At 40.1% G+C, this 23235-nt stretch overlaps 1 protein-coding gene across 3 annotated transcripts; it reads left to right on the top strand.

Moving 5' to 3' along the window:
• The first annotated feature begins 2968 nt into the window (after positions 1-2968).
• On the top strand, positions 2969-22429 carry LOC110949654 (polycomb protein SCMH1). Of its 3 annotated transcripts, none has more exons than XM_022192013.2 (17): positions 2969-3127; positions 3764-3894; positions 5490-5558; positions 5845-5922; positions 6184-6254; positions 6375-6609; positions 7241-7329; positions 7618-7861; positions 11787-12031; positions 12946-13137; positions 13901-14027; positions 14341-14541; positions 14879-15049; positions 17222-17338; positions 18730-18861; positions 20583-20710; positions 21524-22429. In XM_022192013.2, the coding sequence occupies exons 3-17, from the start codon at positions 5534-5536 to the stop codon at positions 21641-21643; spliced, it is 2175 nt and encodes a 724-aa protein (XP_022047705.1). In that variant the 5' UTR covers positions 2969-3127; positions 3764-3894; positions 5490-5533; the 3' UTR covers positions 21644-22429. The 3 variants fall into 3 exon arrangements, with proteins under 3 accessions (XP_022047705.1, XP_022047542.1, XP_022047622.1); XM_022191850.2 differs by having other exon boundaries at positions 2970-3127; positions 7615-7861; XM_022191930.2 differs by having other exon boundaries at positions 2970-3219; positions 7615-7861.
• The last annotated feature ends 806 nt before the right edge of the window (positions 22430-23235 follow it).

Genomic DNA, 23235 nt, shown 5'->3' with positions numbered 1-23235 from the left:
TATTTCTGTTTTGCATGTATTTAATTTTAAGAAATGTTTCAGCATTTGTCCTTCTGTGATTGTATGCTATTACTCATGACATATAACCAATCAGATAATGCTGAGGGCGAGACGTTGCTTAAACATACAAGTGGCTACAGATTTAGAGGCAGCAACATCAGATTCAAAGCAGAGCATTATTTAGGATTTACTTTATGGATCATAGGTTAAAAAAGAGCAATAGCAATAATCAGAAAAAGGCTGATTACTGGATAGTAAAATAAAATATAATTATTAGTAAGTGTATCCATATAATGAAGATCCACACAAAGATGAACAACAGCATTTCGTATGGTTGTTCAAGAGTTCATGATAAGCAAACATATGTATATAGTCAACTTTGTGTACAGACAAGTAGATGCCATATAGGCTAGTCTTTGTTCAAACAAATGGAGACACATTTTTCAAATACGCATCTGTATGACATTTATCAGCAAACTGTGCCTACAGGATTACAAGTTGTGCAAGGGGCTGTAGGAGTGTGTAAAATGTTGAAAGGAATGTCACATCATTACTATAAATGGTTGATATTTCCTAAGCTTATTCTATATATGATATCATCAGGGTCTACACGAGAAGAGTAAGCAACAAGAAAGAAATGATGAATACTCACTGATGGCCCACTGGACTGCAGATGTTTTCTGCCCGACACATTTGTTAACACAAGATTATAAAAAGAAAACTCCTTTGTTGAAAGTGATGTTTTTGAAGGAGAATATTTCTAAACTTGTATCACATTTTTTCCTTCAGCTTCAAGTAGTGAATGACTTTAGTGAAATTAAGTGGCAAATGAACACGATAGACAGCTTGTTTTACAGATAATTAAAAAAAGAAACATTGATTGGATGTTTTCAGGGTCAAAAGTATGCGTAATTTTCATGTGTGTGTGTGTGTGTGTGTGTGTGTGTGTATATATATATATATATATATATATATACAGTGCCTTGCGAAAGTATTTGGCCCCCTTGAACTTTTCAACCTTTCGCCACATTTCAGGCTTCAAACATAAAGATATAAAATTTTAATTTTTTGTCAAGAATCAACAACAAGTGGGACACAATCGTGAAGTGGAATGAAATTTATTGGATATTCTATACTTTTTTAACAAATAAAAACTGAAAAGTGGGGCATGCAATATTATTCGGCCCCTTTACTTTCAGTGCAGCAAACTCACTCCAGAAGTTCAGTGAGGATCTCTGAATGATCCAATGTTGTCCTAAATGACTGATGATGATAAATAGAATCCACCTGTGTGTAATCAAGTCTCCGTATAAATGCACCTGCTCTGTGATAGTCTCAGGGTTCTGTTTAAAGTGCAGAGAGCATCATGAAGACCAAGGAACACACCAGGCAGGTCCGAGATACTGTTGTGGAGAAGTTTAAAGCCGGATTTGGATACAAAAAGATTTCCCAAGCTTTAAACATCTCAAGGAGCACTGTGCAAGCAATCATATTGAAATGGAAGGAGTATCAGACCACTGCAAATCTACCAAGACCCGGCCGTCCCTCTAAACTTTCACCTCCAACAAGGAGAAGACTGATCAGAGATGCAGCCAAGAGGCCCATGATCACTCTGGATGAACTGCAGAGATCTACAGCTGAGGTGGGAGAGTCTGTCCATAGGACAACAATCAGTCGTACACTGCACAAATTATGGAAGAGTGGCAAGAAGAAAGCCATTTCTCAAAGATATCCATAAAAAGTCTCGTTTGAAGTTTGCCACAAGTCACCTGGGAGACACACCAAACATGTGGAAGAAGGTGCTCTGGTCAGATGAAACCAAAATCGAACTTTTTGGCCACAATGCAAAACGATATGTTTGGCGTAAAAGCAACACAGCTCCTCACCCTGAACACACCATCCCCACTGTCAAACATGGTGGTTGCAGCCTCATGGTTTGGGCCTGCTTTTCTTCAGCAGGGACAGGGAAGATGGTTAAAATTGATGAGAAGATGAATGGAGCCAAATACAGGACCATTCTGGAAGAAAACCTGTTGGAGTCTGCAAAAGACCTGAGACTGGGACGGAGATTTATCTTCCAACAGGACAATGATCCAAAACATAAAGCCAAATCTACAATGGAATGGTTCACAAATAAACGTATCCAGGTGTTAGAATGGCCAAGTCAAAGTCCAGACCTGAATCCAATCGAGAATCTGTGGGCAGAGCTGAAGACTGCTGTTCACAAACACTCTCCATCCAACCTCACTGAGCTCGAGCTGTTTTGCAAGGAGGAATGGGCAAGAATTTCAGTCTCTCGATGTGCAAAACTGATAGAGACATACCCCAAGCGACTTGCAGCTGTAATTGCAGCAAAAGGTGGCGCTACAAAGTATCAATGCAAGGGGGCCGAATAATATTGCACGCCCCACTTTTCAGGTTTTTATTTGTTAAAAAAAGTTTAAAATATCCAATAAATTTTGTTCCACTTCACGATTGTGTCCCACTTGTTGTTGATTCTTGACAAAAAATTACAATTTTATATCTTTATGTTTGAAGCCTGAAATGTGGCGAAAGGTTGAAAAGTTCAAGGGGGCCGAATACTTTCACAAGGCACTGTATACATATATATATATATATATGTATAGATAGATAAATAGATTATAAAGTGCATACAGTGCATACAGGTAGTTGCAGTACATGATAATAAACAAAGTGTACCATATATAGATTCAGACAGACTTTATTAATACCCAGACAGGATAACAATAACAAAACCAATAACAATATATGTTGTTACATATGTGTCAGCACAGTAGATGTTGTTACTGGAGTGGAAACAATAATAGATAATTGCATGTTTTTATTGTTCATCTCAGAGTATTTTCAAAAACAAAAATAATAAATGGTTTCACATTTTTACATTTCATATTGCTTCTTCTAGTTCGTAATGACAATACCTCATTTTGGCCACCAGTGGTCGTAGTTTTGTCCCCTTCCTTCCCTCAGCTTAGCTTGCCCGCCTGCCTGACTGACTGGCCAACAAGAAATGTTGGCAAAACACCCCCTCCTCATCGTGTAGAAAAAAAATATGGCGGACAAGCGATAAAATCCACATCAGAAACAAATATACACGTTACTAAGCAAGGTAAACATCCTCGGATACACCGAGCAACGTCTCATTTTACGCTCGGTTACAGCGTTGAGCCCAGATTACCGCTAGCTAACTGCGCTGTGCTGGTATGCTCCCGTTTTGCTAATGCTAATATTTATAGTCAGGTCAACAAGCTAGTGAGCCGCCTAGCATGCTAACCTTAGCATCATTGGCAGTGGGCATGTCTGTGTGTAGCCGTGCGTAGCATAGTGTGCTGGATGGGATGTCTGCGCGGCTGCACTGGCTACATGCACGTTTTACTTCAACTCATTAAATGTTTTTGTCATTTCTGCACCGTAGCGTTTGCCTGTAACCCAGTGCAATCTCCTTAGTAACACAATTAGCACTGCTGTCACGTAAATGAACATCCAGCGCTAATGCAAATGGAACGCCAGAGAGAGCGGGGAAAGGTGGTCCATGTGTTGGCACTGTGGTTTGAATGGAGCTCAACACGTTTCGAGCAATTTGAGCCACGACATTTTGTTTATAAATAGACGCATAGCGTCCCGTGGAGATGTCAGACACGTGGTGCTAAGTGAGAGTTTTCAACAGCCAACACAGTCTGCTAGCAACAGGAGGAATGCGTACCTGCCGAGCGCTCTAACGCCAGTCCCCATGTCACTTTCCCAGCCTTGAAAACAGGGAGGGGGTCGCTTTAATTTGGACGCCATCCCCCTTGGCGGAGGAAAAAGGCGCACTTCTATTGAAAAGGAAGTCATCCGGAGAGGAGGAACGCAGCTAAACGGTTATGAAATTTTAAGGTAAGCGTGTTTATATGAGCATTATCTACTCAAGGCTACACTCCTCTTATCGGTGCTTTGATACAGAAGTTGTAACGCAGGCTTGGCTAATTTATTACAGCACTCATAGTAAAGGGGCTTGTCGCTGCGTGTTGTGTGTTTATAGCCTGGGCATGGTTTCTTATCTTGTATTTTTCAGTCATTGTGTTGTACTGCTGATTGGTTGAGTGTATTCTGTCTAATGAATGTCCCATTGGACTGTGGTGAATGTGTAACTGTAGAAACCGCTGCTGATATAAACTCTTGTTTGTATCAGTTTGACCCAGTGACCTGCATGTTGAGTCTGCTTGGTAATGTTGGTGAACCAGGATTTGGGTTGTAGGGTCACTGAGCCTCTTCTCTAAACATGTCTACTGACTGGTGGTATAAAATCATGTAAACATTCTGGACAGTAAGTGTAACAACATGAGGAATACTACTTTTTCCGTAATCAAGAGGGAGTATTCTAAATTGCACATTAAATAATTTGATTAAAGTTGTGTGGAATGACAGTAATAATCATTTGAGCTGTGACAAGTTAATTTTACTCTGTGTGTGCTGTTTAATAGTGAGGAGTCCTTTTGATTTCAGCACCTCCATTTAGATTAACAGCTTTTCACATGTGCACTCAGTACAGCAATGAGCTTTACTACCTTTTCATCTTAAATTAAATCCTTAAACTTAGAAAAAAGTAAGTGAAATCTGTATTTAGTGCCTTCTTCAAGGTTCAAGGAATCTTTATTGTCCCCGTGGGGCAAATCACTATACAGCCAGCAGAGCAAGTCAACAACAGTCATGATCTTGGGTTTGAACTTGGCCTTAGGGCTTCCTATGCTGACCCCATGCTTGCCTCAGGAGTGATGGCCACTAAGCTGCAATAGATAACAAGCACAGGCATCTGCTTTTCATTAAAAGCAAGGGAGTACAATTTCTATGTAATGGCCTAATTATTGTGCAAAAATGTATTCATATTTTTAATTTTTTTGCAAAGAGTAGTTCAAGTTAATAAAAGCTCTTGCACTCTTCGCTCTCCTTTGGTTAACCTCATAATCGTTAGGTTTCCTTTTTTGCCCATAAATAACTTTATGTTTGGATATATTCACATCATCTTGCATCATGTGTGTGTCTCTTTATACTCGATATTTTAATGGATGTAATATTCATTCAAATGGAAGTGTACTAGCTGTCTTGTGCCTTTTTAAACATCTCTCTCCCAAATTAAATCAGAATTATTTGTCGTTTTTGAACACTTAGGACATTCATTAGAATTTTGAATTAAATTAATCAGTAATGTTTAAAAAAATAAGAATGTTAGGCTGTACAGAAATAAGCTTGTAGTAACTGACACACCAGCAGATCAGTGACTTTTATGATTGTGAGCTCTTTCAAATGCATTCTTTGACATTATCAGTCAGTTCTACACCTTTCTCCAAACTTATCAGTGGTCTTCTATGTTAGATGTCTTTGACATTTTGTGGTCGTGACGAAAATGTCAAGAATAATCCTAACCACTAGTCCTAAGGCTTACCGTAGCTATTAAATAGCTACCTTTTACGTATGTTTTCTTGTCTTTGCAGTGGAGGCCACTGTTGTGTTGTTAGTCGGTCTGTATTGTTGGAGCATGAGGAAACCTGTGCCACAGAAAGGTAAGCATTTCTCAGTTTGATAACTTTATTTTCTCCAAATATTCCAAACACATACTCATAATAATTTGCAGGTGCGGTTGGAAATATGACAGATTTCAGTTTATATTCATTCTAACCGATCCTTTTACTGTTTTCTCCTCAGACAGATTCATGTATTATCTTATAATAGTCCTGTAATCCCGGCCACTGTTTGGAATAGTGACAGTGGCAGTTATTGCAAGGTATTGACTGATGAGAAAATGACCCATACCTGAGAGCTTATTCTGTCTTTCTTGGATCTCTCTAGCTATAGAGTGGAAAGATGCTCGAAGGATCAAGCACGCCCGGAGTGGAAGGCCCTCCCGTGTGCCCTCACAGTATCAAGGTAAATAAGTCAGGACACCTAGTGATTTATGAAGTACATGCTGTTCAAACAGGAATAGTGCTCAAAGATTTCCCTCAGTGTTTTCTTTGATCAAGGGGACACAGTTTGCTACAAATTTCAGTAACAGATTTACAGATTTTAGGCCAGTGCCTCTTTTCTTTGACTAAACAATGAATTAAATCACATAAAGAACATTTCTCAAACCATATGCATCTTATGCACCTTAATCTTGTTTTTCTAACTCCTCTGGTTCTTATGCAGGGCACTTCAGTTGGGAGAAATACTTGAAAGAGACAGGTGCGATTGCTGCACCTGCTTCATGTTTCAAACAGGTGAGGTGTATCATTTTTGACCTTTTTTATCTTCACTTAAGCATACATTTCTGGCCCCACTGCTGTTATTTGGTTGCCACTGTAACTGCCAAATAATAATTGTCTTTTATAACCATCTAGAGCCTCACGCCTCCAGTTAATGAGTTCAAGGCGGGTATGAAGCTAGAGGCCCAGGACCCGCGGAACACCACGTCCACCTGCATCGCCACAGTGGTAGGACTGACAGGTTCACGGCTCCGGCTGCGCTTGGATGGATCTGACAATAAGAATGACTTCTGGCGCCTGGTGGATTCCTCAGAAATCCAGCCTATTGGAAATTGTGAAAAGAATGGAGGCATGCTGCAGCCACCACTAGGTAAGCGCACAAACACAGGAACACTTTAACATTGCCATTTCTTATACTGTGTTTTACAAAAAACGTTGCTTTTGCTTGATCCCTGATTTTCTAATACATTGTCCTTTTTATACGGAAAATGCTTTGATTTGTCCACTAGATGTCAGTCACTGATGGTGTCATGTTTATAATGTACAGTATAAGGGTAGTAAATAAACTAGTTTAACATTTTAGAAAGCCACTATTACCACTAAGTGTTGTTTTAGGTCCAGCAAATGAATTAATCTGTTCAACATAGATTAACCTGCTGATTATTCTCATGATTCATTGCTTGGTTAATGAATTATCAAAAAATTGTGAAAATCATGACCAAAGATGATATCTTAACATGTATTGGTTTGCTTTGCCAACAGCCTGAAACTCAAAGATATGCTGTTTACATCCATATAACAGCAGAGAAGCTATTAATTATCAGATAATTGCATAGCAATTTTCACTAGATGGATAGATAGATAGTTTATTAATCTCGAAAGAAATTGTTTCTGCTCCCATAGTTTTATTTACATGATTTTTTTAAGGTCACAGTGGCTATCTTTTAATTCTCGCATTTCAAAGCTGGTGTAGTTATGACAATAATTTACCCCTTTTTCAGGTTTTCGTCTCAATGCGTCCTCCTGGCCCATGTTCCTTCTGAAAACGCTAAATGGAGCAGAGATGGCTCCCTCTCGCATCTTTCACAAGGTACCTGTGCAATTCTCACAAGCTCAGTGTAATGTGAAAAAGCAGCTGCTGTCTTGTATCAGAAAATAGGCATGTTTGTTTAGTAGTTATTATCACTCATTTGTACTACAGTTCACAAGAAACTTTTGGTCCTTAAAGATAGTTGGCTGTCCTAATGTATGGTACAGTTATGAACTCTGATCAGCATTGGTATGATCTTTACAGTGCTTCCCCAGTACAAATGAATGCACAGATTTTCTGGCTTGCCGACTTTAATACCTGACCCTTTCTCTTCATATTTTCCAGCAGGAGCCTCCCGCCCCAGAGCAAAATTCCTTCCAGGTGGGCATGAAGCTGGAGGCGGTCGACCGCAAAAATCCCCACTTTATCTGCCCAGCCACAGTAGGTGCGCTGCGCGGTGTCGAGGTGCTGGTTACCTTCGATGGGTGGCGGGGAGCCTTTGATTACTACTGCCGCTACGACTCACGAGACATCTTCCCCGTTGGGTGGTGTGCCCTTACTGGAGACAACCTTCAGCCACCCGGCACCAAAGGTCTGGAGCTCAACAGTAGGCAGAAAGTTTTGCATGGTGTCACGCACTGTCTGACCCTCGGTGGTAGCTACTGCTGCACATTACTTTGGTTTTACTTTGCCCACATTTTGTGGTATAGGTTGCAGGAATTCCTGACTCCACTGTAGTCCAGTGTGAGAGTGGTGACCTGGGAACATTCCCATCATAGCTCCAGTCATCTTTGACAGAGGTCTGATCTTTAGCAAAGGTCCAATCTTTGGGAATAAATGGAACATGTTGGACATACACATTGCATATTGTTACTTTGTTAGATTTATTTATGTACACAAATTAATTTATTCAACCAAATTAAAGAAAATGTATCTTATACACGTACATATATATAGATATCAATTAAGATCCACGTTTAAATCTGAACAGAAATTACACTTTATAACCTTCATTGAGGCATTATTTCTGTATTATATTGCATTACAGTCTAGTAATGCTTTCATTTTGTACATCCAAGTAGATCTGACACCCACTTACAGAGTGAATCCACTGCATGACATTATTATTAGTATTACTTTTTTATTTAATTAATGTATGTTTATGTAAATTTGCATTTAAAATCAAGGACTTGTTCCAGAAAATGTTCTTGTTCAGTTCAGTAATGAGCTGATTTCATCAACATGTTGTGCTGAAGCTTTACTGTACTTTACACTTTATGTGGTATTTGTGAAGTTATTTGGTTCAGTTTGTAAAATCCGACAGGAGGCGTGCCTGTGGTTTTACTTTTTCGAAAGGACTGTTTACAATGAATCTGACAGTTAGCAGTTCATCATGATACATTGTTTCCTCATTTTTCCATTTAGCTAACAGCTTACAATCCTTCACTGACTTGTGTCTCAAAGCTGTAGCATGTTAGAAGAAGTAGTAGCCGTGTTAACTTTATTCCAACAAGAGCCAAAACCGGAGCTGACAACAGTAAGCAATTGGTACAATAAGAAGCATAAAAGGAAGAAGTTGACACAAGGATCAGTCACAAGGTCAGCTGTCCTCATCTGTTGAATCCACAGCATCTGAACTAGTGGAAGGAAGGAGGGAAATGGGGAGGCAGGACATGTCTTTGTAGCCTGCTAGTGGTTTATCAAGGCCTGGCACTCACCCAGTTGGCAGAGTCAGGCCATGACGTGGTTGAAACGAGCCTGGGTGCCCCTCCACAGGCCTCTTGCTGGCACCCTGGTTACCAGAGTCTGATTAGACACCTTCGAAAGAATTAAGTTAAAAGACGGGATATAGACTTAGAGAAAAGACAGGCGTATTCTGTGAAAGGTGGATTGTTTACATTGTCGGCAGATGGTGGGAGGAGAGAAGAAGAGAGGGGAGGAAAAAGAAGGCAAGGAGGAGCAATACAGAGGAAGAGTGGGAGAGGAGGACAGGGCAGGAGGAGAGGGTGAATCTGAGGACAGCTGTGCAGACAACCACACACTTTTTGACTTTCTTTTAAGCAAGAGGGTGAGTAAAATGAATGAAACTACAGACAGGCAGTCATAGAGCGATACATTAAAAGCTCTCGGGAAGTTATGTTGCTGTAATGTGAAGCTGGCTGTGGTGGATTTGTGAACTCAGTGAACTCGTGCTCAGGGGAAAGGGAAAAAAAACAAGGGTTTGCTTGTTGTGCGTTTGTTTGGCTGCATTTACAAGTGCCGCGATTGATTGTAACCTCAAGCTCCTTAAAGCTTTAAACATATTATCTTGGATTCATCCAATCTGTTTAGGATCAATCATGTGTCTGGTGTCTTTTTTTCTTAGCTTCACCGTGACTCCCCTAAGAAAAGCAGCAATAGCCTCCAGACTGAGCTGTGCATTGATTGGTGTGCCGTGTGAAAGTGTGTTTAATAAATACAACCCCACAGGCCAAGACTCTGCTAATGAATGTGGCTGCTCTGCTCGTAAATCTGTCTTGGGTGATCCAGGATGAATACCAGGGAATTTTTTTTGTGTTGTGTGTGAGTGAGTGAGTGTCGGCTTGCAGGTGCATTTGAGGCGAGATATCCACGCTATATTGTGTTTTTTTTTTTTTCTTTTCTGTGCAGTTGTTTTTGCATGCACACATTCTTGAGGTTTTGCCAGCTGTGACGGCTTATGGAAAGCACAGGGTTTGCTTGGTTGTTCTCATGTGTTTAATATAGGCTGTCTCTCGATACCGTTGCCATGTGCTTGTTCCGCCTGTGGTTTATGTTCTGAAATACTTCTCATCAAGGACTGAAGTGTGTGTGTTTATTGATGCATTGTCGGGAGGTAAAATTAACGTCCCTCGAACCCATTTTCAGCAGCCTGCTTCTTTATTTGGGTTTAATCCTCAAGCTTTTAGAGCGTTCCCACATTCCTTCTCTTTATCAAAGCCAGAAGGGTTTCAAAGATAGGAAAAATAAATTTGATCTTTAATTACCTTTTCTTTTTTCTTTTTTTTTTTTACTTTTTTCCTCCTTTACCTCTCTTGCTTTATAGCTTCCAGTCCTTGTTTTCCTCCTGTTTCATCTTTATTTTTGTTGGTTGTTGTGGATCACAGTTCATGCCGGTAATACCTGCTTCTTTCATTTCACAATATAACACTGCACTGCTGTACATCGCACCTACCTCAATTTCCCATCCTACTTTGAGTATTATCCGGCTGTTTTTGCTCAGGTTTTGAGATTTCTCTGAGATTGCCTCCAGCGCTCCACTAAAATAGAGATGGATGGAGGGATTTGTTCAATTACACAGAAGCAACATCCCTGTTAATAATATCCTCAGACCTGGCTTACCAAGAGATGTGGGGTCTTGCGGATTGTCCAGAGTAATTGGAACTAAATCTGGAAATTCTTATGGCTGTGCAATTTTTACAGTATCAGTTTCAATGCTGGAGCACCACAAACAGAAGTGCACACACCCAGACCTCAGGACACACTGGTGTGATGATGTGGTTCTGCAAAACGTCATGTCACAATTAATAGATACAGCCATTACTCTTTCCTCTCTACATTTTACTACCATGTAGAGAAGTTGTATAACATTCTATTTTGTCAGGAGTCTGAATACTGTGACCTCATTTTTATGTAGAAAAAAGGCAATCAAACCTTTAGAATTCACAAATTGAGCAGTCTTGCAGAGGCAACTGGGAGCATGCACATCTTGATGTAACCTACTGCCCAGTTTTTTCTTTCTACCTGTCCACCCTCTCACTGATCCACGCTCACGCAGTCTGCGAGACGCAGTGAGATGTCTTCAGGTTGATAGCTGAACGAGGAGAAGGTTCAAGAGAGGAGCACTCTTTCACTGCTGAAAATGTTTAACCTTCTCTGCTGCAGAGAGAAGTTTGGGTCTATATATACAATCCATGGTTATGAACAGTCTGGATTTAGTTTTACACAAAGCAAACAGAATGAATACTATTTCTTAAAATGCTACCACAATTTGTAGAAATGTGGTACGCTATTTGTTGTTTAGCCTCGAAGAAATGTACCTCTAGAATAAGTAAGCGATGGCGATATTTGATGTGCCACATCCAGTGAATGTGTAATGTCTGTGTATGACTCACCTTGCTTCTTGGTTGACTGCAACTGGAGTCAGTTAAGGGCACTGCAGCCGACAGCACAAAGGCTTCTTAAATATGTGTGCAGTCGAGTACGTGAGTCATTCTGCTCTGTGGGAATGTCAAGTACATATTACACGGCAGGTATATGGTGAAGTTTATTTAGGATTTTGAATGTACACACGTCTGTTACTCCTGTCGGTCACACGGTATACCTGCATAAGGTAGTCTAGATTTTAGATTGAATATGCATGTTGTTGAAGAAATATCTGCCTACATGAGCAACAAGGAGCTAGTTCTTAATTTATTCACATTTTGTTTTATTGTCATGTAACAGATTTTTTCACAGCTACCCTTTCCTTGTGTTTCTGTCCATCTTTGCCCATTCAGTAGTGTTGCCTAAGAGCCTTGGGGCACTGACAGACGGAAGTGTGGAGAGTCCAGCCATGCATCCCACCCCTACGGTGGGCAGACCTCCAGGTCAGAGAGGACGTAAGCCAGGCCGCCGGAAAACCAAAGTGACAGGGCCTTGGAGTCAGAAAGGCCCAGCGTTGGGACCACAGAGCATCCAGTCAGGCAAAGAATTGGAGCCCATCAAGATCCCCAAGAAACGCGGACCCAAGCCCGGCAGTAAGGTCAGCATGAAGCAGCTTAGAGATACGATCACGGACAGACAGTTGCCCTTAATTGCCAGTTTAGTTTACAATGAAAGCATTTTTCTTATTTGCATCTAATGGTTCAAGGTTGTGTGGATAGTTCCACAGTAAGTAACATGTTACGTTATTTATCTTTTTACAGAGATTTTATATCATACCTGGTTATCGTGATGGAGTGGCTTGTTGGCTCTAGTTATCATTAGTGCAGCTGCTGCAAACAGCTGCTCAGCTGGAACTGATGTCCGCAAACACTTTATCAGTCCCAGAAATATGTCAGTATTTGCTTCTTTATGCTAAGAGCAGAGTGTTGAGGATGCACTTCATCAGTTTAATTTCAGTGTTGTTGGGTCCTGTTTCTCCTTAACCTTAGCAGCATTAGCAGCTACAGCCGCTTTCTCTGCTGACAGACATTTTATAGGTTAGCGAAAGCATGAGCCCCAGATATCAAACCAGACAACCAGCAGACTCCGTTCTTTAACTGCCATAATTAGGCACACTTGTATTATACTGTTCTTACAGCCAGTCAACAAAGACGTATCATTTTAAAACATCAAACAGTAGAGGACTCCACCTGATGGTGCAATCGGGCACTACACGAACTCTGCAATGCCACTTTAACTATGTCTCTCATCTTTTGCTTATCAGTTAAGATATTTTTAATTGGTTAACTTTTGAACAGCAAGTAATTGATTAACAATGAACCATTAAGACCAGATGTGAGGTAGCCCTTAAATAAAACAGTTGTTTAGTTGTCAGATATGACACACCAGACTACTTCTTGGACTTGTTGGAACAGCATTGCTCAAGTTGTTTCACAGTGGCTGCCTTGGTTGCCTTATCAGTGAAGAGGTAGCTCCATTTGCATCTGTGTCTTCTTTCTTCTTTGTTTACAGCTGGGCTGGGCAAAGAGAGCTGGCTGGCTGGAAGATGCCATGGCCGGACCTGGACGGCCAGTAACAGGCACAGGGCGAACCAGAGGCAGACTGCCTGCCAACTGGGCCCAGAGGATAGCTCTGCAGCAGGACCAGACTCAGGCAGAACCCATCAAGATCCCAAAGAAAAGAGGTCCCAAGCCTGGCAGCAAGGTAGCCATCCTGAGCATGTATGAAATCATGGCCATCATTAGACTAAACTAAATGTCACATTATAGCAACTGGCTGCATGGAAAGCACCAGCTGATCATGTGAATAGCGTACCTGTCCAGTGTCGTTCTTCGAGCAAATAATGTATTACTGATTACTAACTGTTCTCATCTGTTTAACTGGACAGATTAACTGGACAGAAACTAACTGGTAGTTCTCTGTTTTGCCACACCCCACTCTCATCACTGGTTTCATTACTTTCTTGATGATTTAAACCTTGCCAGCACTTGAATGAGGATGGCAACTAATGCATTTAAATTCCTATCAAATTGAGAAAAGGCATTTGTTTCAGTATTGTAGTTTTGTCTTAGAGTGGTGTCATCATGTCTTTTTTTCATGTAAGGCAGATTGAGCTCTTTTCCATTTCAAAGGCACAATAAGTCACAAAAACACGGTGGTTGACCACAATAAATGTTAGCAGAATCCTGTTTGTATGTCACCAAAGCATGTAGCTGCACTCATCAAGTCCAAACATTGTCCTGAGAGTAAACTTGGGAAAACCACTGATCATCATGTGTCCTCCTTTTGATCTTGTTTTGTCATTTTTAAATATATTTGTCTTATTTAGTCTCAAATATTATGCAAATAACTGGAAATGTAGGAGTCACCTTTAATGGTTTGCTTTAAACATATTAAATGCACTGATGGGAATTAACCAGAAAGGAGACAAATGCTGGAAAATCTTAATGTTTGTGTTTGCATACAGAGAAAACCACGAGTGGTACCTAATCCAGTCCCCACGTCTCCCACCAGCAGCACTCCAGAGCCTGACACCAGCACTGTGCCGCTGGACAATGCCACCATCCCCAACTCTGCACTACAGGCTCCCACAGGTACACAACACCCACAGACCTGGACATTGTTTACATCACACAGTTGTTGTCATCACTCACTTTGAGCTGCATTTGCAGAACAGTTGCACATTAATTGCAAAGTTTGAAGCTTGGTTTCCCTTGACATTGGTGGCAAAGTAGAACAAAAACAACACTGTTCTGGCCACTGAATGGTTTTTGTGAAGCAGAGAAACTTGCCAAGTTAGAGAGACTTTTTTCCACAAAGACTAATTAATGGAAACAAGATTTTAATGCGTTATAGTAATGATTTTAATTGATTACAACCTCCTCAGTTTGTTTTTCTTTCCTGTAGTTTGCGTGTACCTAAACAAGTACGGCAAAGTGGGACCTCATTTGGACCAACGGCGTATCCAGAAGCTCCCAGACCACTTCGGGCCAGGCCGAGCCTCTTCAGTTCTTCAGCAGTGTGTCCAGGCTTGTGTGGACTCTGCCCGCAACCAGGGCACAGTCTTCTCTTGCCTCAAGTCTGGACAAGGAGGTGAAGTCATTTCAGGTGTGGTACCAATTTTAAGTGAATAGGATTTCACTCTGTGTCTTTGTTTTACTGATTGCTTTTTTTGTGGCAATGATTGTTTGTCCACAACAGACAGAACCAGCAAAATATCTCAAACCACATGAATCATTTATTTAAAATGTTCAGGATAAACAACTTATTTAATGGATAAGGATCTCGCCTAGTTACGTGTAAATTCTGTCATTTTATGTATTGTTGACATTATTATATTGTGTAAAGCTTACTTAAGTAAAAAGTAACAAGTCAAGCAAACGAGTGTACACTTGATTGGGGAGTATGTGAGTCATCAACCTTTGCTTGTGTGTGTCTTTTTCAGCCTTTTTTGACCAGCAGCAACACACCCTCACTCTGCCTACTGTCAGCAGCGTCACCTACGTTCTTCGCTTTCTAGAAAAACTTTGCCACAACCTTCACTGCGATCCTCTTTTTGGCAACCAGCCTGTGGCCAGAGGAGGTCTACACTACGACAGTCATACATACGCTACAGGTCAGGTTCTGCATTCCACAGGGTGGCATAAACTTTTGTAGGACCAGCCACATAATTGCCCTTTCAGCCTTTCTGTTTCCATTGGGATGTAGGAATGAAAAATGGTGGGCTTTGCTGATTTAGTCTGTATGGCATACGCCGATCAGGCCTAACATTATGAACACCTGCCTAATACTGTGTTGGTCCCCTTTATGCTGCTAAAACTCCTCTGCCCCAGTGGGGCATGGACTCAGGACCTCTGGGGATGTCCTGTGGCACCGGGATGGTGGCAGTGAATTCTGTGGGTCCTGTGGGTTGCGGGGTGGGACCTACCTAGATCAGGCTTACCCTGTGTCAGGAAATTATTTCTGTAGGAAAAAGACCATATTTTCACTGTTAGTTCGTACCACAAAATTTCCTGACACTAAATCAAAACTCAGTGTGGCTTTAGAGTCTTTCTAATAGTTTACTTGCAGCAAGGAGTACAGATGATGGATTACATCTGCACTGAGGCAGTCTCAGTGTCTTCACAAATAAATGTACAAGAAATCTCCCTCCCCAGTGGCTCCCCCTCGTTGTATTCTTCATTTCTTTCCTTTTTATCGTGGGGAAACCGCGGTCTTGATCATCTCCACTTTTATTCCAAGGTCCTCTTTATCTCTGGAATGCAAGCTCAGCTTGGCACATCTCAAACACTCCATTCTTTATTCAGTATAAAGGTCACAACAACAATCATCGCACAGTTCAACAGATCAGGCTAAAATCGAATTTCATGTTAATGAAGTCTAAATGTATTAGTATATAAACGTATCTGCTTACTTCCTAACATCCTGGCACATCCCGCAGATGCTCAGTGTGATTTGGATCTGGAGTGTGTGGAACCCAGCTGAACAGTTTAGCTCTGTCGTGTTCCCTGGGCCATTCCTGAGCAGTTTTTGTGGTGTGTCAGGGTGCATTGTCCTGCTGAGGGGCAACTGGCATCAAGGACTGCTGTTGCCATTTATTGTTGGAGGAGTGGGTGGTGGTTGGACCTGCAATGTTTGGATGAATGGTACATCCACATGAATGTCAGGACTCAAGGCTTCCCAGCAGAACGTTGCATTATAACAAGATGATCGATGTTGTTCACGTCACCTGTCAGTGGTCATAATGCTGTGGCTGATCGGTGTATTTTACATTGTTGATAGTGATGTTAGAGAGGAAGAGAGGACAAGAGGTCCAAGAGGACATCAACAGGAATATAAACGGTGCTCTTCAAGATTAACAAGTTAACATTGTCTTCTTCGAGTAAACCAGCGAGTGTCGAGCCCTACAGCGCAGTTTCCTCTCTTTCGAAAAAAAGTTCTGAAAGAGGTTGTACAGGTACAATACTTGTAGTCACATGGGGATTCCTGTTCACCTACTGTTTAATATTGTTCACTGACCTCTAATATTATGTTTGATAAAACATTTTTGGATATTGTCCTTATTATTTAAATAAAACACTACCATTCAAAAGTTTGATGTCATGCAGGCAGTTTGATGTTTTCTATAAAATCTCTTTTACTTTTATTCATGTGTCACCATAATTGCACAAGGGTTGCTAATCATCAATTAGCCTTTCAACACCATTAGCTAACACAATGTAGCATTAGAACACAGGAGTGATGGTTGCTGGAAATGTTCCTCTGTGCCCCTATGGAGATACTCCATTAAAAATCAGCCGTTTCCAGCTAAACTAGTCGTTTACCACATTAACAATGTGTATTTCTGGTTCATTTAATGTTATCTTCATTGAAAATAACTGCTTGTATTTCAAAAATAAGGACATTTCTACGTGACCCCAAACATTTAAACGGTAGTGTATATAGGTAGATATATAGTTATCTATCCACTGAAGCTGCAACAATACTTCCAAATAGCTGTCAGATTGCTTACGTACCTTTAATTGAATTTGGGCATTAAGACCAACACTAGTTTGAATCAAATCTTATGAATACTCAGTTAGTCGACCATGTTTTCCCTCAGTCTCTGTACAGTATGTTTACACATTGTGATGCATTCAGAAGATTGTTAGACATCAAAAATGATCCACTGTCTAGTCCTCGTATTTGTGCTTTTATCACATGCAGCTTTATGCATTTTGCTTCACGTGGCACTTTCGCCTCCGGCTGTATCAACTGTTGTTCCTTCCTCCATGTGTGCTGGTTTTAGAAAGGAGAAGCTATGGCGACAGTCTGACGCCAGGCCGGAGCACAAAGCGGTTCCTTCAAGACTTCAACAGTCCCTTGTCTCAGAAACTGGCAAAAATCCCTCGGCACTCCACTGATGGTATGCTCCTCATTTATGTATTTTTCTGTTTCTGTATCTGTGTCCATTATCTGACAGTCATGATACACAGAAGTGAAGAGCCATGGAGTTTCCTAAAATTCAGAGCTACTATGGAGAAAAGTGGTTCCTTTAGTTTATCTGTGCTTGTGCATTATTAACTATGTCCATGCTGCACTTTCTTTCATACACAGACCAAACGTTTTCATTTTCTGAAGGAGTTTGATAATATTTCAGTTTCTTTTAGAGTCGGACTCTAGACTTAGGTAGTTAGCCCTTTTTTCATTTTTGTCAGGTTGATGTTAACCTTACACTTTTGCACTTGAACATATCTTCAGCTTTTGTTTACATTTCATACTGTCCTGCAATATACAGCGACATACATTTGTCAAAGTATAATTAATTGAAATCAAATGGTAAATTTCCCTTTTTGGAAGAAAAGTGGAACTTTTGCATTGGCATCCTTTGCAAAACGTAAAATTCTTGGCTCGGTAGATTACTAGCCAGGAGGTTGCTGTTATTGTCAATAGTATTGAAGTGTATTTTGAGAATGTTGGCATGGAGATAGCAGAAAGAGGCCAGCTTATACCCACAGCCTACATCCAATGCTACAAATAACTTTTAATGATTGATCAGTAAGAATTTATTTCTTCTTTCCACCTGCCCATTTACGCTGCAGTGTGACAAGGGCTCAGATTTTGTAGCACACATTATACACATTGCAAGGCTTGTGTATATGTGCAATCTGCCCTTTTGAGGATTCTTTTATGTATTGTTAAAATGACTGGAATTATTCATAAATCGTTATCAAGCCACTGATTGCACAAGACTTCCACTCACATGTGCAGTATTTATTTATATAATCAGTCCCGCTCAATTTCAAAGCCACACCACATTTTAATCAAACATTGAATTCTAATTATTGACTTCTCCGACATCTCCAGTAATGTGTTATATAATCATAGAAGGAGAAGTAGTTAAACAGAGAAGCTCGACAGCGAGTGGTGTTAAGTTCTGGGGCAGGAAGTTAATCATTTAATCACCTTTCAGTTTCCTTAGATTTTAATTAAGTTAATGGAATATTTGAAGAGATTTATATAAAAGGGTAATATCCCCCTTAAAAGGCCTTCTGATTTTACAGAAGGCCATAACACACACTTAATTCACTGTAGTATATCTCTTAGGATAGGCATATCGCTGTGAAATATATCAAGGGAATAAGTCAGTCAGTTGTGCTCCTTTTGTAATAAAATATATTGCATTCGGCATTTTACTGATTTTTTTTTTTTTATTGTTTGATTTTTGGCTGCTGGCTCCATTTGTTATTTTGGGATTTTGTTTTTAGTCTGTGAGATTATTTCGTCTCACTGGTACGTCTTCTGCTTTGTCCCCAGGTGAGTCCTTCATTGAGAACGGTGCTGCTGCACCAGAACACTTGAAGAAGGGCGCTCTCTCTCCAAACGCTATGGGACTGACCGCTGGCCTGAGGTCTCCTTCCAAACTGCTGCATCGTAACAACTCTACAGGTAGAAAGAGCCACTGAGAGTTGCAAATATCAGTACGTCAGTATAGCGATTGGAATGCTCCTGAATGGTTGATTGAATTAAAAAATACTAAGAGCTGTGTTGTAGGTGTATTGCTTCTGATAATACTGAGATAATGAAATCTCATCCAGGAAGACTGGTTTATATAACAGAATCTAATCTTGAACAACAGACTCTGTTATTTAAACAGATACTAATGTGCTGCAGAGCAGTTTATAATACTAATTAATTTATTGCTCTGAAAGGTTATTACAACAGCAGACTTATTGTTTTTCCTTGGGTTACAAAATGGAGAAGATTGCAAAGTTAACAGCAGAAATACTGCACGGAGTTTATGTTACAAAGTAATGGGATCATGAAGTGTTCTTATACATATTTATTTGTTCATCGTGGCACTTTGCCAGACAACAACACTAACGATGCATTTTTGTGACCACCATGTTGTCAACTTCTCAACCCTTTTGCCCCGCTGTTTCACCCGAAATCCCCTATTCAGATAAATAAGGAGGTAACGTTTGATGTTGTCTCTGTTTATAATAGATATAAATCAATTGTGTTTGCTGCAAAAGTTGTATTTTTACCGAATGCATGCAGTTTAAATATTATGTATAATATGTATTAATAGTTTTGAAACCAGCCAGACTTCTGCAATTTCATGTAATGGGTAGAGCTGCAGCCATGGTACGTAAACAGTGAACACTTCTATTTATGCTCTGTTTATACTACGCTCACAGAAAGCTCCACTGCGTATCAAACACTCGCTAAACCAGTAACCAGCCACTGCAGAGAAATGTTTTGATTTCCCTTTTGGTGAGACATCAGTCAGTGTAGACCAGTACTGTACAGTAATATACAGCAGACAGATGGCAGACAAAACCAAATTCAAATTCCTGGAGCAATAGCTGAGCAGCTAGTCCTTTAAAATGAGATCATCCGTTGTTTTGAAGTACTTTAGATTTAGGGGAAATGACATTAAGCTGGAACAAATCATATATAAAGAGTGCATACGACTTCTATCTGTGCTTTCATGCAACCACAATAACTCATTGAACCATCTGAAAGAACACCTCAGCCTGCAGTACACTGAATGCACGAAGGCCACGAAGAATAAGGCTTCTAATGTGACCTCACTGAGTCCCTGTCTATAACAGCGGTGAGGTACAGTGCATCTCACATCACACAAACTGAAAGTACGAACAGTGCTCTGTTGGTTTAGTTTTGGTACATTGCTTCTATGAGACGCAGTGTGATTATTTTTCTCATTTTTATGTAAAGATTTTTACATTAGCTAGAATGGTCAACAACATTGAAATGCTCTTGTAAATGTAATGTGTAATAAAAAGACTGTGTCCTTATGTTTAATGAATAACTGAGATAAATAATTGAGAGTATGATATTGATCAAAATAATCATGATTATCATTTTTGCCGTAATTGGGCAGTTTTGTTAAATACGATAAATCATGTTTTACTGATCTGTTCTAACTGCACCATACACACTCACTGACTCCTCTTACAGGCTGGAGATTGGATATTCGTGAGAACATTTTCATCCACTGTAAATTTATCGACATGTGTTTTCCTGAATGATGTTACAGTGTTTGGTCAATTACTGAATGCTTATATTTAGAACAGTAAAAGCATATGAAAACCCCAGTGCATTACAGTGCTTATGGACCAGAGTTTGTGCTTTTGTTCTCTCAGGTAGTTTCCGGCAGAGTCCAAGGCCCAGCGGTCAGGATCCCAACCTGTGGACGGTAGAGGAGGTCATGCAGTATGTCAGAGATATTGACCCAGTGCTGGCCCCACATGCTGACCTTTTCAGAAAACATGTATGTATTCAGTCATGTCAGTGAATAAAATACCTAAAACAAGAAAAGCACTCAGAGAACAGTACTCCGCCAAGGCTGTTCGTCCCCCCATTCACCATTGTCAGAAATGCAGCATTTGTTTATTAGTTGTTGATGATCAGAAATCACGGCAACATCGAATGTGGCCATTTAATATAGATGTACCCACAAACGAAATGACCTTGCGCTGAGCAGAGGCATCTGTTATCCATGTGTACGTTATGTACAAAGACTGAATCACATGACCTAAATATGTAGCAGGCAGCGGGAATTGAATGGACTCGGAAACACCCCCACAATTTAATCGCTTGTTCATTGTATCATTGCGATCGATTTGTAGTAGGATCGCAGTCGTGTAATCGCTAGCAGGAAGCTGTTAGCGTTCATTTGTTGTCATAGTTACAGTGACATTGTGCCGCGATACAGAAATCTTTAACAAATCCATAGATCCAGACTGTAAGCCGCATCACTGCCAAAATCTAATCACTTGGTCCTTGTGTTGTTTCTGACCTTCCCTGAAAATTTCAGGAAAATCCATTTGTCCGTTTTTGAGTAATTCTACTAACAGACAGACAAACAAACCAACGCGAGTCGTCCCACAACTTCGCCGCATTCCTTGGTGGAGTAATCACTATATTTGATGTTGGAGAATGCAGACTGAAAATGGAATTTTTAGATGTATGTTGTACATGCTTAAAACACCAGTTTTTGTTTATTTCATTTGTGCAAGTTAACGTTGTTTTAAAGTTCTTAAGTTCTTGTTTTAAAGTTCTTAACTTCCTCACTGTGCTACAGGAGATTGATGGCAAAGCGCTCCTGTTGCTGCGGAGCGACATGATGATGAAATACATGGGCTTGAAGCTGGGCCCTGCCCTCAAACTCACCTTCCATATCGACAAGCTAAAACGGGCTTGAGGAGTTTAGCCAACCAGCTGCAGCCTTCCAAAGGACTTAAATCCCACCCTCCTCCCCGTTCTAGGTTCAGTATATCATGCACTTCACAAAGGACATATACTGACCACTTACATGTAGCAACTTCCATCAGACCATAATTTTGGGTATAAATACTCCTGTCCTGACCTCATCGAATGAGGAAGACTTGTTTTGTGTAGCACAATCCAGCCCCAGGGCAGCATGGGATACGTAGGATCACCCACTTGTCCGGCATCTGTTTTGCATTTCAGTATAACTTGAAGAATCATATGTGGCCATTTCAACTGTAATAGGCTTTTTGGCCTGCTTTTATTGTGTAACATTTATTCTGTACATTTCATATTTTTTACTTCATGAATATATGGACTTGTATTTTTGCCATTTTCAACGCTTTGTGTTGAAATATACTGAAAGAAAGAAAGAAAGAAAGAAAGGGGGGGAAAAAAACCCTTAAGAAATGAAAAGAAAAGCACTACATTCATCCCAATAGTTGGGAATTGTTTTGATTAGTCTCTGTTTGAGGCACGATTTTGCAATTACACTAATAATTAAGGTTAGAAAAACATGTTTTATGAAAGGAAAAAACTTTATTCTGAAAATACTGCCATGAGGAGATCTGTTTGTTTCTCTTATTCTGGATGTTGTTTACAATGCCTTGTCTTGTCTTTGTTATTTGTACTTTTTTAATTTTTTATACTATATTATTAGAATTCCTACATGGAGAGCCCTATCATACTAAACATTGTTCAATAAATCTATAATAATTCAGCTTTTTAGTTTTTCCTGTATTTGTTGCTCCTCAATATCAGCACAACTTGCAGTTACGTCGTCTACACTTTTCTGTGTTAACAGGCTGTTGTTACACAAATCTGTTTTGTTCGCGCATTTAAATTAAAATATTTTCTCCTTGTTACTTGCTTGACCTTTTCACAGAGACTGTTAAGATTAAATGCCACATGCAAATGTGGGTGTGATGAATCTGGCTCTCTGAGGCTATGAAAATATATATTTTACCACGGTAACAAAGTTGTCATCTTTGTAATTCTATACATACAGATGTTACCTTTGTATGAATTCTTTTTTTTTTTTTCATTTTGAGAACCACGTTTGTTTCCATGCACTTAGGATTCCTCCACGAACCAAAGTTCACCAACAGAGGGCAGCACAAACCTGTCTAGCTCTTTTAATCATGTCTCCTTCTATAGTGTTTCTCCTTGGGACTCGTTGACATGCACTACCAAGGGTGGCCATATCTCCATCTGGTAGGCTCAGCACGATCACCTCAGTGATATTTTTATACTATGTAAAGACTTCATATGATTGTCTCCATTGTGGGTATTTCTACTATATTGCTGTGCAGATATTTCTTCTTTTTCTATTAATTCTCTATTATCTATCCCCCCTAGAAGCATTTGATCGTCTTTGAAGGGTCATTATACTTGAACAGTACAAGGAAAAACAGCTGTTTTTGTATTAAACGAATATCTCAATAGATTAAATATTCTTCTATGGGGAAAAAAGTGTCTCCTTTAGCAGAAAAAATCTGGTTGACCATTCTGACATCAGCTGGCTAA

Source organism: Acanthochromis polyacanthus, chromosome 12, assembly GCF_021347895.1.
Source record: "Acanthochromis polyacanthus isolate Apoly-LR-REF ecotype Palm Island chromosome 12, KAUST_Apoly_ChrSc, whole genome shotgun sequence".
NCBI classification, from domain to species: domain Eukaryota; kingdom Metazoa; phylum Chordata; class Actinopteri; family Pomacentridae; genus Acanthochromis; species Acanthochromis polyacanthus.
Note: the sequence above shows the minus strand (reverse complement) of the source record. Positions and strands in the feature narration are given on the sequence as shown.

Coding starts and splice junctions, on each gene's coding strand:
- LOC110949654 (XM_022191850.2), top strand. CDS start 5,534: ATGAGGAAACCTGTGCCACAGAAAG. Junction 14,028..14,340: donor TGCACTACAGGCTCCCACAG/GTACACAACACC, acceptor TCTTTCCTGTAG/TTTGCGTGTACCTAAACAAG. Junction 14,542..14,878: donor AGGAGGTGAAGTCATTTCAG/GTGTGGTACCAA, acceptor TGTCTTTTTCAG/CCTTTTTTGACCAGCAGCAA.